This window comes from Rutidosis leptorrhynchoides, chromosome 6 (assembly GCF_046630445.1).
Source record: "Rutidosis leptorrhynchoides isolate AG116_Rl617_1_P2 chromosome 6, CSIRO_AGI_Rlap_v1, whole genome shotgun sequence".
Lineage (NCBI taxonomy): Eukaryota > Viridiplantae > Streptophyta > Magnoliopsida > Asterales > Asteraceae > Rutidosis > Rutidosis leptorrhynchoides.
Genome location: NC_092338.1, coordinates 422,933,978 through 422,948,497, shown reverse-complemented (window position 1 = coordinate 422,948,497; position 14,520 = coordinate 422,933,978). Strand labels below are relative to the sequence as shown.

At 31.8% G+C, this 14,520-nt stretch overlaps 1 protein-coding gene across 1 annotated transcript; it reads right to left on the bottom strand.

Moving 5' to 3' along the window:
• Positions 1-679: 679 nt before the first annotated feature.
• Positions 680-3,339, bottom strand: LOC139855175 (pentatricopeptide repeat-containing protein At5g40410, mitochondrial). Its single transcript, XM_071844419.1, has one exon. The coding sequence runs from the start codon at positions 3,337-3,339 to the stop codon at positions 1,459-1,461; it is 1,881 nt and encodes a 626-aa protein (XP_071700520.1). The 3' UTR covers positions 680-1,458.
• Positions 3,340-14,520: the final 11,181 nt, after the last annotated feature.

Below are 14,520 nucleotides of genomic sequence, written 5' to 3'. Positions count from 1 at the left end.
GAATCCAAAACATGGATGAAAGATGGCAAAAAAGAGGTCTTTTAGTTGAAGAAATGATTAAAATATTCAGAGATCTGGATATTGAATACCAAATCATTGACATTAATGTCTGTAATATGCCTACTTTGGCCTCAAATTGACTTCCCTCAAACTGGACCGCTTGCACAAACTGATCATACCCTCAAGTTAGAATACTTGCTTGGTCATATCTTATGTGAATCCCTTTATATATTCTTGAAAATATAGGATTGTTGGTGTTCAGGTCAAATTTTATTTCAATTATTTAATTTTTTTTTTCCAAGGAAAAAAGGATTATATTAATAAACAATCCAAATACAATACAAGGCCCAGGCAAAACACCTGCCCAAACAAACAAAATCAATACAGACAGAATACCAGCATACAAAGCAAAATCAAAACAAGACTAACATAATAATTAATTAATATATTACATACTGTAATATATTTCAATTATTTTACATTTGTGTACCTCATTATTTTACTTGTTTAATTTTTATATTATAATAATTAATTAATATATTACATACTGTAGTCATTTTTAGCGTATACAACTCAAGTATAATCGAGATATAAGGTATTTGAATATAAAAACTGAAAGCTTATACAATGAAGGTTTTAGATGACAATATCTTGAAATTTTAATCTTTAATAAACGAGAAATAGTTCATTAAGGAAAAGGTTACACTGATAGTTCCCAAATGAGTATTGTCTAATGGTTACAAGTTATCATTCGTTTGCCTACATTTAGAAGGGTAGTGAGTTCATGGTAGTGTTATCTAATGATACACCTACCGGATATCGCATCTGGTAAACGTAATTTACCTGGAAGAAACCTTTAGCAGACGGTAAACACTTGGCCCAATTTCCAATATTGGTCGGCCTATATAGAATGACACGTCAAAATGGTCAGGTCCATGATAGCACAAACCCTAATGCTTGCCTATAAATATCACAATGCTATTGTCATTCCCAAGACAATTAACAGACACATCACAATCATTTAGATATCACGGTCATTAGTCAATGAGAACTAGTACCCTCTCTCTAAGGAACTCCTTTCGCTACTCGACTCAATACTCACTCGAGTCCATAACCGAGTCGAACTCTCATAGATTGACTGTAAGCCACCCTTTAGAGATCCTCAACTGAACCGAAGAGTGAACGGTAAATCCCTAAACATTACCACACTCTTTGCACTCAAGTTCTACTGGACACTGCTACCCAAGCCGATAACCGAAATAGGCTTGATTATCTATGAACTAACTGTATACGTAGCAACTTACATGGTTGATCAGGGTTATGTATTTTGTCTAACTGGTCATAAATATAAGTGAACACTTCAATATTCCATGATTCGATAAAAAGGTGAATAACTGCCCATTTTGACTGAGACTTGCCTATTTTGCCACTTCTGATTAATTGTGAGTAAAGAACAAATTACCAATAATCTCCACAAGAACATAACCCATCAGCAAAATGGTGAAACCTCCTTGTATCACGAATGATGATCACACGCTTCTCAACAAGTGATACAAACTTCGCCATATTATGACAATCACCACAAATCCTCAAATTCTTCGTGATTATAATCGGCACTTTATCATTATACACTAAAAGACCAAATGCAATAGCCAACTTTTCACTATGCTTTCTGACCAAATCACCCTTAACTTCTTCCTCAACATCATGAAGAACAAACTCCGTATTAGCTACATACCCCGCCTTCCCAATTTTATTCATAACTTCATCTAATTTTGCATATACACGCTCGCTATCAGGGTGTGCTTGATCGCCCACAACAAACCGATGAACCTTGTGGTCATGTTCAATACAGCTGCAACCAGCTGTCCTTACAACACCTTTATCCTTCATTAAAGATCTGACTTTTGAAAAGTCAACCCAACGACCCGCTTTAGAGTATATACTCGATAGCATAATATAATTTCTAGAGTCTAAAGGGTTCAAAGTAATCAATTTATTTGCAGCCTCCTCACCTAGCTTTACGTCTCCATAAACTTTACAACCGTTTAAAAGCGCACCCCAAACACCAGCGTTAGGCTCCATTGGCATGCTATCGATTAAAATATGCGCGTCTCTTAAATGGCCTGACCTACCAAAAAGGTCAACCATACACGAGTAATGGTCCAACCTAGGTTCAATACAATAAACACTAGACATAATCTTGAAATATTTCTTTCCCTCATTTACAAGACCTGAATGACTACAAGCACTCAGTAAATGAGTGAAAGTGACATGATCCGGCTGATGACCTTTTCGAATCATATGGTTAAAATGCTCAATCGCTTGTTTACCGTACCCGTGCATCGCATATGCAGATAGCATAACAGTCCAAGCTATTATATCCGGTTCATTCATATCATCAAAAACATCACAAGCAGACATTAATCTTCCAGATTTCGCATATAAGTTTAATAATGCAGTTACAATAGGAATACTTTCATCCAAACCGGACAACAAAATATAACCATGAAACGCATCCACAACATTCCCAACGCCCATATCAGCACAACCCTGAAGTATTGTAACAATTGTAGCTTGATCAGGATAAATTAACGCTCTACGCATTAGATTAAAATACAACATACTCGTCTCTAAAAGCCCATTTTGTATATGAATCTTGATGATCGAGTTCCAAGAAACTAAGTTTGGTAACTTAATCATCTCAAACAACACGGAAGACGCTTTAAAATACCCAAATTTCCCATACATGTTAATAAGTGAATTTAAAACTTTTATTTCACATAACCATCCATTTTTCAAAACAAAGCCATGAATGTAGCCACCCTCTACATAACCACAACTTGAAATTAACGATATAAGAGTGATATCATTGGGCTTCATCTCGTCGTCGTATCGCATCCTATAAAATGCATTTAAGCTCAGACCCACTTCCCCCTTTCGAGAAAACGCAGAAATAATTGTATTCCAGGATACCAAGTCTCTGTTAGGAATTTCATCAAACAGGTTGTGTGCGTCTTTAAAGTATCCCAGTCTTGCATAGATTGACACCAGTCTATCACCAATGAAACAATCATTGTAATTTAAGCCCTTGATAACTTTTGAATGGATTAACTGACAAATGTGTATTGAAGTGCATAGGCTAAGAGATGTTATTACTGAATTAAGAAGTGAAGTTGAGTTATGTTGAGGTTGGAAACCATAGTTACAATATAAAGGATAACACAGATTTTGTGTACTACTATGAAAGAGTTTAAGTTCAGTTTGAGATTTTATCAAATGTCTTGAAGGTTTTGAACTGAAGTAAGAACGAAGAGAGTGAGAAGAAGAAGACACCATCTCCCATTTTCCGGAAACTGGTCTCAGCAAAAGTAAATACTCCGTATATTTTTCTCTTCTTCAAAAAATTTTCTTTACTGTACAATTATCAATAGAACTATTGAAATAACCCGTGGAAATACGGGTTTGTTTAAACGAAACAGTTTAGTTTAATGATATCTTTTACGTATTAAGTGAATGTAAATGTTAAAGTCATTTAGTTTATTGTCCCGTGGAACCACGGATTCTGACTAAGAAGCTTGTCGTTGATTTTACAAACATAAAGTTCGTTCAAAATTGAGTATTTATATTTATATTTTTAATAATAATAATAATAATTAATAATAATAAATGACTTTTAAATTTTTTTTTAGATAAATAAAAGTACAATTTAGGAGAGATTTATATATCTATTTATAAAAGATTTCGTATTATTTTTTAAATTAAATTAATATATAATTATGACATCATCATTATGAAAATTAAGCTTAATGATAACATCATCATTTTAGAGGTTTATTAGACTATATATATTAGAATTACTATTTCAATTACAAATTCAATTATCTTTTTTTTTTCTTTTGTTGTTTTTTTTTCTTTCCTGAAGGCACAATTATAATTATCATTAGAATTACAAATACAAATACAAATACAATCAATTTTACAATCATACATATTTACAATTTACAATTTACAAATTACAATTATGAATTATGAATCGGAATTATAATTCTAGTGATTAATGATAGTATTGTAATGTAATGTACTCCATTATTATAGTACTCCGTATTATTTTTATTTATAAAAATGAATTAAAGTACTAAATTAAAATATTACCGAGCCTTTAGCTGATTGATATGGGAGGTGAACTTTGAGTACTTTGTTTCGTGTTCTCAGTATCTAAAACCAAGGTCAGCCCTCCCCCATAAGGGCCTGGAAGTTTTATCTTATCGAATGGACATAACAATAACACGCTTCAAAAAAAGTGTCTAACTCTACGCGTAACTCGCATTGACAACTTTATCCCACTCTACATCAGGCATTCAACCGGTGTGTGTGTGAACTTCGCTTCTTATAGCTATAGCTCTACACTGCTGCCGGCCACTTTCGTTCCTGTAATGCCACTAGACAGTAGAGAGTCATTTTAAAAAGTATAAAAACAGAATTACTAAAATGTCTTTTAGAAAAATGTGGCCTAAGTAACCAAAGAAAAATGGAACCAAATATATTCTTAAAGGAATGCATTTTGGGTTACAAAAAAATAATATAAAAATTACATATTTCTATTACTAATAATGACTGAAGGGGGTGATGTAGTTTTGTTTAGAAAATTTGGTTAAATTTGTCGTTTTGATTTGGGTTGCTTTAAAGGCCCGTATTCCTCATTCAGGTTATCAAATAGTTTAGTGGGTTAGTCTTTTGTGGCCCAATTCTGTTCGAAGTTTGAATTAAGCTAATCTTAATCTTAATAGGTAAATAAATAATACTTCGTTACCAACCCCACGATTCATGTAAACTTACCGGTGGTTTCCATACCAATATTGCCTAAAAAAAGATCTATGTGATGACCCGGGAATTTTCGATCAAATTTAAACTTTAATCTTTATATGTATCCGACACGATAAGCAAATCTGTAATGATTGAGTCTCGAAAGTTTTGAAATTATATTCATTTAATTAAATACCCTTTGACCATGCCAAACGATTCACGAACAATTATGTGTAAATAAATATTTATGTATATATACATGTGTGCTTATTAGATTGACATATATTATAAAACATTGAATGGATTAGTTGATATGAATATAAGCTACGACATCTATTTTATGAACATAGAAATGCTATCACAGTAGTTAGTGAATAATACTTTACTTGAACGTATTTGTTCGATGTAAGTTTATCAATGAGATTAAAAGATAATATCAAGTGATTGATTTATCAGGTACATTGAATTATAATTACGAGTCTTTGTTATGAGGTCCACTTGAATTAGAAAACTCTTACTTTTAACGGTATTCGGAATATTTAGTAAAGTGATTCCATGTAAGAACAAAAGTGTTATTATTGAGGATTAGACAGAGGTTAGCGGAGAGTCTCGTTTAATTATCAAAAGCGTACCTTGCAATGATTGACTTGTGTCACTTGGTAGGTTAATTATTTAGTTTTCTTAATATTGAAGACGTTTTACGATATAGATGAAACCTTTTAAAGAATGATTTTGAATATAACTAATTCTGGAAAACTAAATTATATTTATTCAATTTAGTACAAACACATTTTTTTCGATATAATAGAATTTGATTATAAAATATTTTTATGGATTTTCAATGATATAAAAATAAAAATAAATATAAAATAAAGATTTCTAATGAGCACCAAAAGACTACAACATTTCATCACAAGATTGAAAGTTAAAATGTTGGAAATCACTAAACCTGCGCACTTGCACGAGAAAAATCATAACTAAATCATACTGACTCGAAAAAGGGTGATTCCGGTGTCCAAACGACCGTAACTCAAAAATCTACAACTTTCATGAAGACACCATACACGAATCGTGTACCTAACTACACGAAACGTGTAATCTTGTGCCGACATATTTTGGTGGCGGCTCACTATGCAACATGTTTTTAATTTTTATTAATATTATATTATATTATTATATTATTTATAAATCTATATATATAGGATCGATCATAATTGTTTTCTAACTATCTATCTCTCACACTCTCTCTATAATTATATTTATTATTATTATTGTTAGTGTTATTATTATTATTATTATTAGTATTATTATACATAAAATACTACGACGAGGTCATGGGCGAGTTATTTCAAAACGGGTTTTATGAGCGGGATAGAGCTAAGGAAATTATGAGTTATGGTTATGGAGGTGATGGGTATTGTTCATGGGTATGCTTGTGAGGTTAAACTAGTGTTTGTCACCTCCATTGCGTCTACGTACCTTTCCTACAATATTGAACCTCAATATTGATACGTGAGTACTCCTAATTTAATTTTTACATACTAATAGTGTATCCCTGACTAGTGCTCGAGAAAATAGGATTATGCATGCTTGTAAATTTGATAGTGCCCTTAGATAGGTTATGCCGAATCTTAAAGGTTGTTATATTATAGTTGAAGGAAGATATAAGATTTGCATGTCCTTAAAAAGCTAGAAAAAAATTAAGAACTTTTCCTTTAGATGCCAAATAGATTTGATGGACGGATTAAAAGTTATAGTCAATTAAAATTTCGTAAAAATGATTATTATCGTCGTTAATATCGTTGTCTTAATTTTTTTATCAAATTGTTATTATTCCAAAATAACACGACTGTTACTTATTATTATTATCAATACTATATTATTAACTAGAAATGTAATACAAATTATATAACTACCTTAATAGAATCTATCGCAGTATTTTTATGATATTAAATGAACTTTATAAGTTTTATTACTTAAGATTTATAAAAGTATATTTTAATATAAAATTTTATTTATAAACGAATTATATTATTTACTTTATTAAATCTTTAAAAAAAAAAATATTTTAAAAATATAAAACGACGATATTTAAATTATATAATAAAACATTTATAAAGTTTTGAAATCATTTGGAGTTAAACTAATTTTTGTCGACCTTTGCATACTAGACTCGAGCATTAGGATTGTGGTACACTATGACTTAACTTAATGTATTAGACAAATATTGACAAATACATAATTATATATAAATAATTTAGGTTCGTGAATCCAAGGCCAACCTTACACTTGTTCAATGATGTTATATGTATTTTTACTACAAAATACAGTATGGTGAGTTTCATTTGCCTTTTTACCCTTTATATTTTTGGGCTGAGAATACATGCGCAATTTTTATAAATGATTTACAAAATAGACACAAGTACGTGAAACTACATTCTATGGTTGAATTATCGAAATCGAATATGCCCCTTTTTATTTAGTCTGGTAATCTAAGAATTAGGGAACAGACACCCTAATTGACGCGAATCCTAAAGATAGATCTATCGGGCCCAACAAGCCCCATCCAAAGTACCGGATGCTTTAGTACTTCGAAATTTATATCATGTCCGAAGGAGGATCCCGGAATGATGGGGATATTCTATATGCATATTGTTAATGTCGGTTACCAGGTGTTCAATCCATATGAATGATATTTTTGTCTCTATGCATGGGACGTTTATTTATGAGAATTGGAAATATGAAATCTTGTGGTCTATTAAAATGATGAAAATGAAATGATTACTATAAACTGATGAACTCACCAACCTTTTGGTTGACACTTGAAAGCATGTTTATTCTCAGGTTTGAAAGAGATCTTCCGCTGTGCATTAGCTCATTTTAAAGATATTACTTGGAGTCATTCATGACATATTTCAAAAGACGTTGCATTCGAGTCGTTGAAGTTCATTAAAGATTATTATTAAGTAAATGACAGATTAGGTCATTTATAGTTTGAATATTATGAAATGGTATGCATACATGTCAACTTTCGATGTAATGAAAGATTGTCTTTTAAAAATGAATGCAATGTTTGTAAAATGTATCATTTAGAGGTCAAGTACCTCGCGATGTAATCATATGTTATTGTATTCGTCCCTATGGATTGGGTCGGGTCGTCTCATGTGGTATCAGAGCGGTGGTCTTAGCGAACCAGGTCTGCATTAGTGTGTCCAACTGATAAGTCATTAGGATGCATTAGTGAGTCTGGACTTTGACCGTGTCTGTATGTCAAAAGTTTTGCTTATCATTTAGTGTCGGAAATCATCTACTTATCATCCTTAGAAAATTACCTGCCTATCATCTTAAGTCTAGACGCGTTTTCCTGCATTTATTGCATAATAGTGTATAGACGAATTCTTATCTTAGTGTACCTGTTACTGTGAACTTTGACGAACATCTTTCAAAGATTCTCCGTAATTTATGGGATTTTGGTATTATATATACATATGCAATTATGTAATTGAAGAAATACCAAATCTAGATCCTACAATCTATTTCAAAACAAAATTCTTTCCCTAACCATACGAGATGGATCCCTCAACCAGTTCAAACTTCTCAGATTTCGACAGCTATGTCGATATGGATTTCCATTCGAGCTCCGAAAACAGTGTGACCGGAATGGATCAACCAATCAGTCATCACCTATTCTGGATGAAATGGGGATGGGTTCGTAGCCTCCTCAATTATTGGAGACAAGAAGTAGGTGATCCTTTCCATCCACCAAATTGCCCTATTGACAATGAACCTGAAGCACTTACCGGCGAACCTGTTCGAGAAACCATTTTCTCTCTCATCTCCAGAGTATCTCGTCACGATTATATACTACACCAAATTCTTGATTATATTTATCCGCTCGTCCGAACCGACGATCACCCCGGTGTAATAGAAGAAGTTAACGAGCTTCGCGCTCGGGTAGTGGCTTTGGAGAATACGGTGCGAAGGTTACAAACACCATCAGCAGCACCAGCAGCGTAACCAGTACCGCCAGTAACATCCACATCGCAAGTCTCAATACTAAAAGCACCAGCAGCATCACCGACATCAACATCAACCACCATTATTAACATCAACAGGATCATTACCACCACCAACAATCACATCCGCATCACACACCTCAATATCCCAATCTGTATATCGGATATCAACGTCACACGCACCAAAGATACCAAGGAGTACCAACAACAACAAACGATGAAGTATTGATTCATAACTTCATCGGAGAAACATTCTGTGGTGATTAGGTAATCTCTAAAGTTTTAGAGATTATCTATCTCAGCCTTAACCGTAAACCAGATGAGTGGACAGAGATGATAGAGAGAAGAACCGAAACCCTAACAAGACTGGTGCGTAAGGTACAAGCTAGACTTGTTTTACCAACATCATCAGCAGTACCAATAGCCTCACCAACACAGTCAATGCTGTCAACATTGTTAGAATCGTCAGCACCTCTAACCTCACAAGTTTCGCCAATTCAAGAATCACTGTGGAAACCATTACAAATTAATAACAAGTATATTGTATCAACGAGTTATGAAGTATTAACTCAGTTCCTCCGAAGAATTTATATGTATATTCTATAAAAAAAATTTTTTACCATAATAAATCTTTCTGTACTAAGCTATTATGTATGGAACTTAACTATCTGGTTAATTCATATTACTAATTTGCTATGATGTACATTCTTCGTTAACAATTTAATCATTGTTAACTACAATCTCTGCTTCAACTCAATGAATTTTATTTCATAATAAATCAAGTGTATCATTCAATAACATGTTTGATTATACACTTTCATCTTTGATATACCCGAAATTTACGAGAAAACAATATTCGTATCTTGCGAAGTTAGCAAGAATTCCATGAGCATCAGCATGATTCACTAAGGAAATACATATAAATATTGAAGCATTGATTACATTAGTGAAATACTCCGCAAAGTTTATGTAATCTCTAATGTTTTAGAGAAAATTCATTTCTAATTCAATCCGAAAATCAAATGAGCTTAGTATGATATTAACTCATTGAATCTGTACTACATCTGAAGAAAATATACCCACATATATTTTCATAAAGATTGTAATGAGAATTCTTGTTCAAAATATTAATTGTGAAACTTTTTAACGGGTAGGTAATACCCGAGAAATATATTAAATTACAATTAATATGTTACGTTCTTCAATTCGGATCCGACAATCATCAACTATACCAATATGCATTCTTCTATAGAAATCAAAACAACCATACTCATTCGAATCTAATTACATGCTCTGATTTTGGGAATTTCAGAATTTAACTCGAGATACAACCGAAATCATTATTCTTAGATCCTTACATTTTTCAAAGCTATACTTTGAATTCAAAACTGTGATAGAACATCACTTTTAATCGTAACACTCAGATGAATATGAAAATCATTCGGGAGTCAGGACAATTCCATCATTTGGATATTGACTATGACAATCTGCATTTAAAACCCTTCGAAATTCCGAAAGACACTTCAAACATTGAACAATCGAGATGGTGATCCAACCACACATTACCTGAAGTTTTGTACCTGAAAAGCTCTCGAAACCAAGGTCGTAGGTTGACACGTACCCACATCCAATTCTTTATCGTTTATTAGCAAAAACAACCTTACAATTCCATTTCAAGTAGCCAGTTTTGTCACAGCTTCAGCAGGACAGCTTCGACTGTGCAGCCAGACTAGTCTTATTATAACATCGATAGATAAGTTGCCCGTTCGCCATTGTTATTAGGAAACTTTTTATATCCCACCATATTACCACCAGCGTTTAATCATCTAAAAACACGATTCTTCTGAACCAACCTTGGATTGATAACCAGTGATTCAGATATTATAGCATTAAATGCAGAGGAAACATAAAAAAAAAAAAAAAAAAAAAAAAAAAAAATGGTAGATGATCTGAACGGCCAAATGTTTAATGAAAGAAGATAGTGAGTTGGTAAAGCTCAGAAAAAGAAGGATTTGGTACTGAAAAACGGATTGAGCAAAGTATGAAGGCAGCTGTGGATAAATCACAAGGACTGAACCTGCCTTCAAAGGATCCAAATGATTCAGTGCCTGCTGAACTCGTTAGCGAACACCTTATTTCTTATTCTAAATCTCCACAGACAAATATTCTTCATCATCATCATATCTTGAATATTCTAAGATATCATAGTATCTTTCATTATAAATATCCTTGATAATTCTGAAGATATTTTCATAAGTATTCTCATTTGAAATCAATTATCTCTCTGTAATATCTGCAACATAAAAAGAAACTGTGTTAGTTTCTAAATACTGAAAAATTCGAATATGAATGTTTTTGAAGTAGTGTTGGGAACTGATACATGAGTTAATATAATATAATGACACTTGATCAACGTCATTATATTACAGTAGGTCATGTTAAGTTTCTAATGGGATGTGATGATTCACAGCACCATCATCATGTGCCATTTACACGACTCTTACATTCTACTTAATCTCTAAACATATCAAGGAACTATTTCTTGATGATTCGGTCTTTTTCAGGGTATTCTGCTAATTTAACAAATCAGGATTTACCATTGCCTTTCCTTCTTAGAACAATTACTATATTCCTTTTGAAATCCATACATACGAATTCCGGACCATTACGAGAGCTATTTAATCGCAAGAAGAAGAAACGAAAGGACAAAGCTCCGAAATAGAAATTCGGGGTATAAACCGCAGCAAATAGAAGAGAGCATTAACTATGGATGACGATGACTATAGAAGACAGAAGCAGGGACATCGAAATATAAGGGAAGGTGTAAAATCTAACAACAACCCGGAAATTACAACCCGTATATATCGATGCATATAGCAATGTAAAGACATGGGAGAACTAGAAACACTATAAATCCAAGAGTATAGTAGAAGTAAATAGATTCTTCTGGTGGCAGATTAAAAAGAAGAATGACAGATATGCAAGTTAATAGGATATCAAGGATCAGGATGGGATGGAGCATATTAACGAATACTTTAAAGTAAGAATTGAGGAAGAAAGAATAGAAGGTGTGAGTTGTAAGGAAATAAAAGGGGTGGATTTATAGACAGAACAATCGAAGCAGATTATCGCGTATAACCAAAGAGGATCCTAATCTCCTTAATTACCGACGAATCAAATCTTATTATGGAGATCTTCTTCTAAATTCCTTAAATTCCGGAAATCAATCTTGACTACACCGCCGGTTAAGTCAAACCAGCATTTATTCATTTTCAATCCTATGTGATAGCTTCATTCGTAATCTTCACATAAATGAATTGTTTTATCCATATTACTCCATGATGATAAAACTCTATTTATCAACTCATATTCGTCATGAAAACATTCTTATAGTTAGCCATGAAGACCTCGATCAAATTTCGGGACGAAATTTCTTTTAACGGGTAGGTACTGTGATGACCCGGGAATTTTCGATCAAATTTAAACTTTAATCTTTATATGTATCCGACACGATAAGCAAATCTGTAATGATTGAGTCTCGAAAGTTTTGAAATTATATTCATTTAATTAAATACCCTTTGACCATGCCAAACGATTCACGAACAATTATGTGTAAATAAATATTTATGTATATATACATGTGTGCTTATTAGATTGACATATATTATAAAACATTGAATGGATTAGTTGATATGAATATAAGCTACGACATCTATTTTATGAACATAGAAATGCTATCACAGTAGTTAGTGAATAATACTTTACTTGAACGTATTTGTTCGATGTAAGTTTATCAATGAGATTAAAAGATAATATCAAGTGATTGATTTATCAGGTACATTGAATTATAATTACGAGTCTTTGTTATGAGGTCCACTTGAATTAGAAAACTCTTACTTTTAACGGTATTCGGAATATTTAGTAAAGTGATTCCATGTAAGAACAAAAGTGTTATTATTGAGGATTAGACAGAGGTTAGCGGAGAGTCTCGTTTAATTATCAAAAGCGTACCTTGCAATGATTGACTTGTGTCACTTGGTAGGTTAATTATTTAGTTTTCTTAATATTGAAGACGTTTTACGATATAGATGAAACCTTTTAAAGAATGATTTTGAATATAACTAATTCTGGAAAACTAAATTATATTTATTCAATTTAGTACAAACACATTTTTTTCGATATAATAGAATTTGATTATAAAATATTTTTATGGATTTTCAATGATATAAAAATAAAAATAAATATAAAATAAAGATTTCTAATGAGCACCAAAAGACTACAACATTTCATCACAAGATTGAAAGTTAAAATGTTGGAAATCACTAAACCTGCGCACTTGCACGAGAAAAATCATAACTAAATCATACTGACTCGAAAAAGGGTGATTCCGGTGTCCAAACGACCGTAACTCAAAAATCTACAACTTTCATGAAGACACCATACACGAATCGTGTACCTAACTACACGAAACGTGTAATCTTGTGCCGACATATTTTGGTGGCGGCTCACTATGCAACATGTTTTTAATTTTTATTAATATTATATTATATTATTATATTATTTATAAATCTATATATATAGGATCGATCATAATTGTTTTCTAACTATCTATCTCTCACACTCTCTCTATAATTATATTTATTATTATTATTGTTAGTGTTATTATTATTATTATTATTAGTATTATTATACATAAAATACTACGACGAGGTCATGGGCGAGTTATTTCAAAACGGGTTTTATGAGCGGGATAGAGCTAAGGAAATTATGAGTTATGGTTATGGAGGTGATGGGTATTGTTCATGGGTATGCTTGTGAGGTTAAACTAGTGTTTGTCACCTCCATTGCGTCTACGTACCTTTCCTACAATATTGAACCTCAATATTGATACGTGAGTACTCCTAATTTAATTTTTACATACTAATAGTGTATCCCTGACTAGTGCTCGAGAAAATAGGATTATGCATGCTTGTAAATTTGATAGTGCCCTTAGATAGGTTATGCCGAATCTTAAAGGTTGTTATATTATAGTTGAAGGAAGATATAAGATTTGCATGTCCTTAAAAAGCTAGAAAAAAATTAAGAACTTTTCCTTTAGATGCCAAATAGATTTGATGGACGGATTAAAAGTTATAGTCAATTAAAATTTCGTAAAAATGATTATTATCGTCGTTAATATCGTTGTCTTAATTTTTTTATCAAATTGTTATTATTCCAAAATAACACGACTGTTACTTATTATTATTATCAATACTATATTATTAACTAGAAATGTAATACAAATTATATAACTACCTTAATAGAATCTATCGCAGTATTTTTATGATATTAAATGAACTTTATAAGTTTTATTACTTAAGATTTATAAAAGTATATTTTAATATAAAATTTTATTTATAAACGAATTATATTATTTACTTTATTAAATCTTTAAAAAAAAAATATTTTAAAAATATAAAACGACGATATTTAAATTATATAATAAAACATTTATAAAGTTTTGAAATCATTTGGAGTTAAACTAATTTTTGTCGACCTTTGCATACTAGACTCGAGCATTAGGATTGTGGTACACTATGACTTAACTTAATGTATTAGACAAATATTGACAAATACATAATTATATATAAATAATTTAGGTTCGTGAATCCAAGGCCAACCTTACACTTGTTCAATGATGTTATATGTATTTTTACTA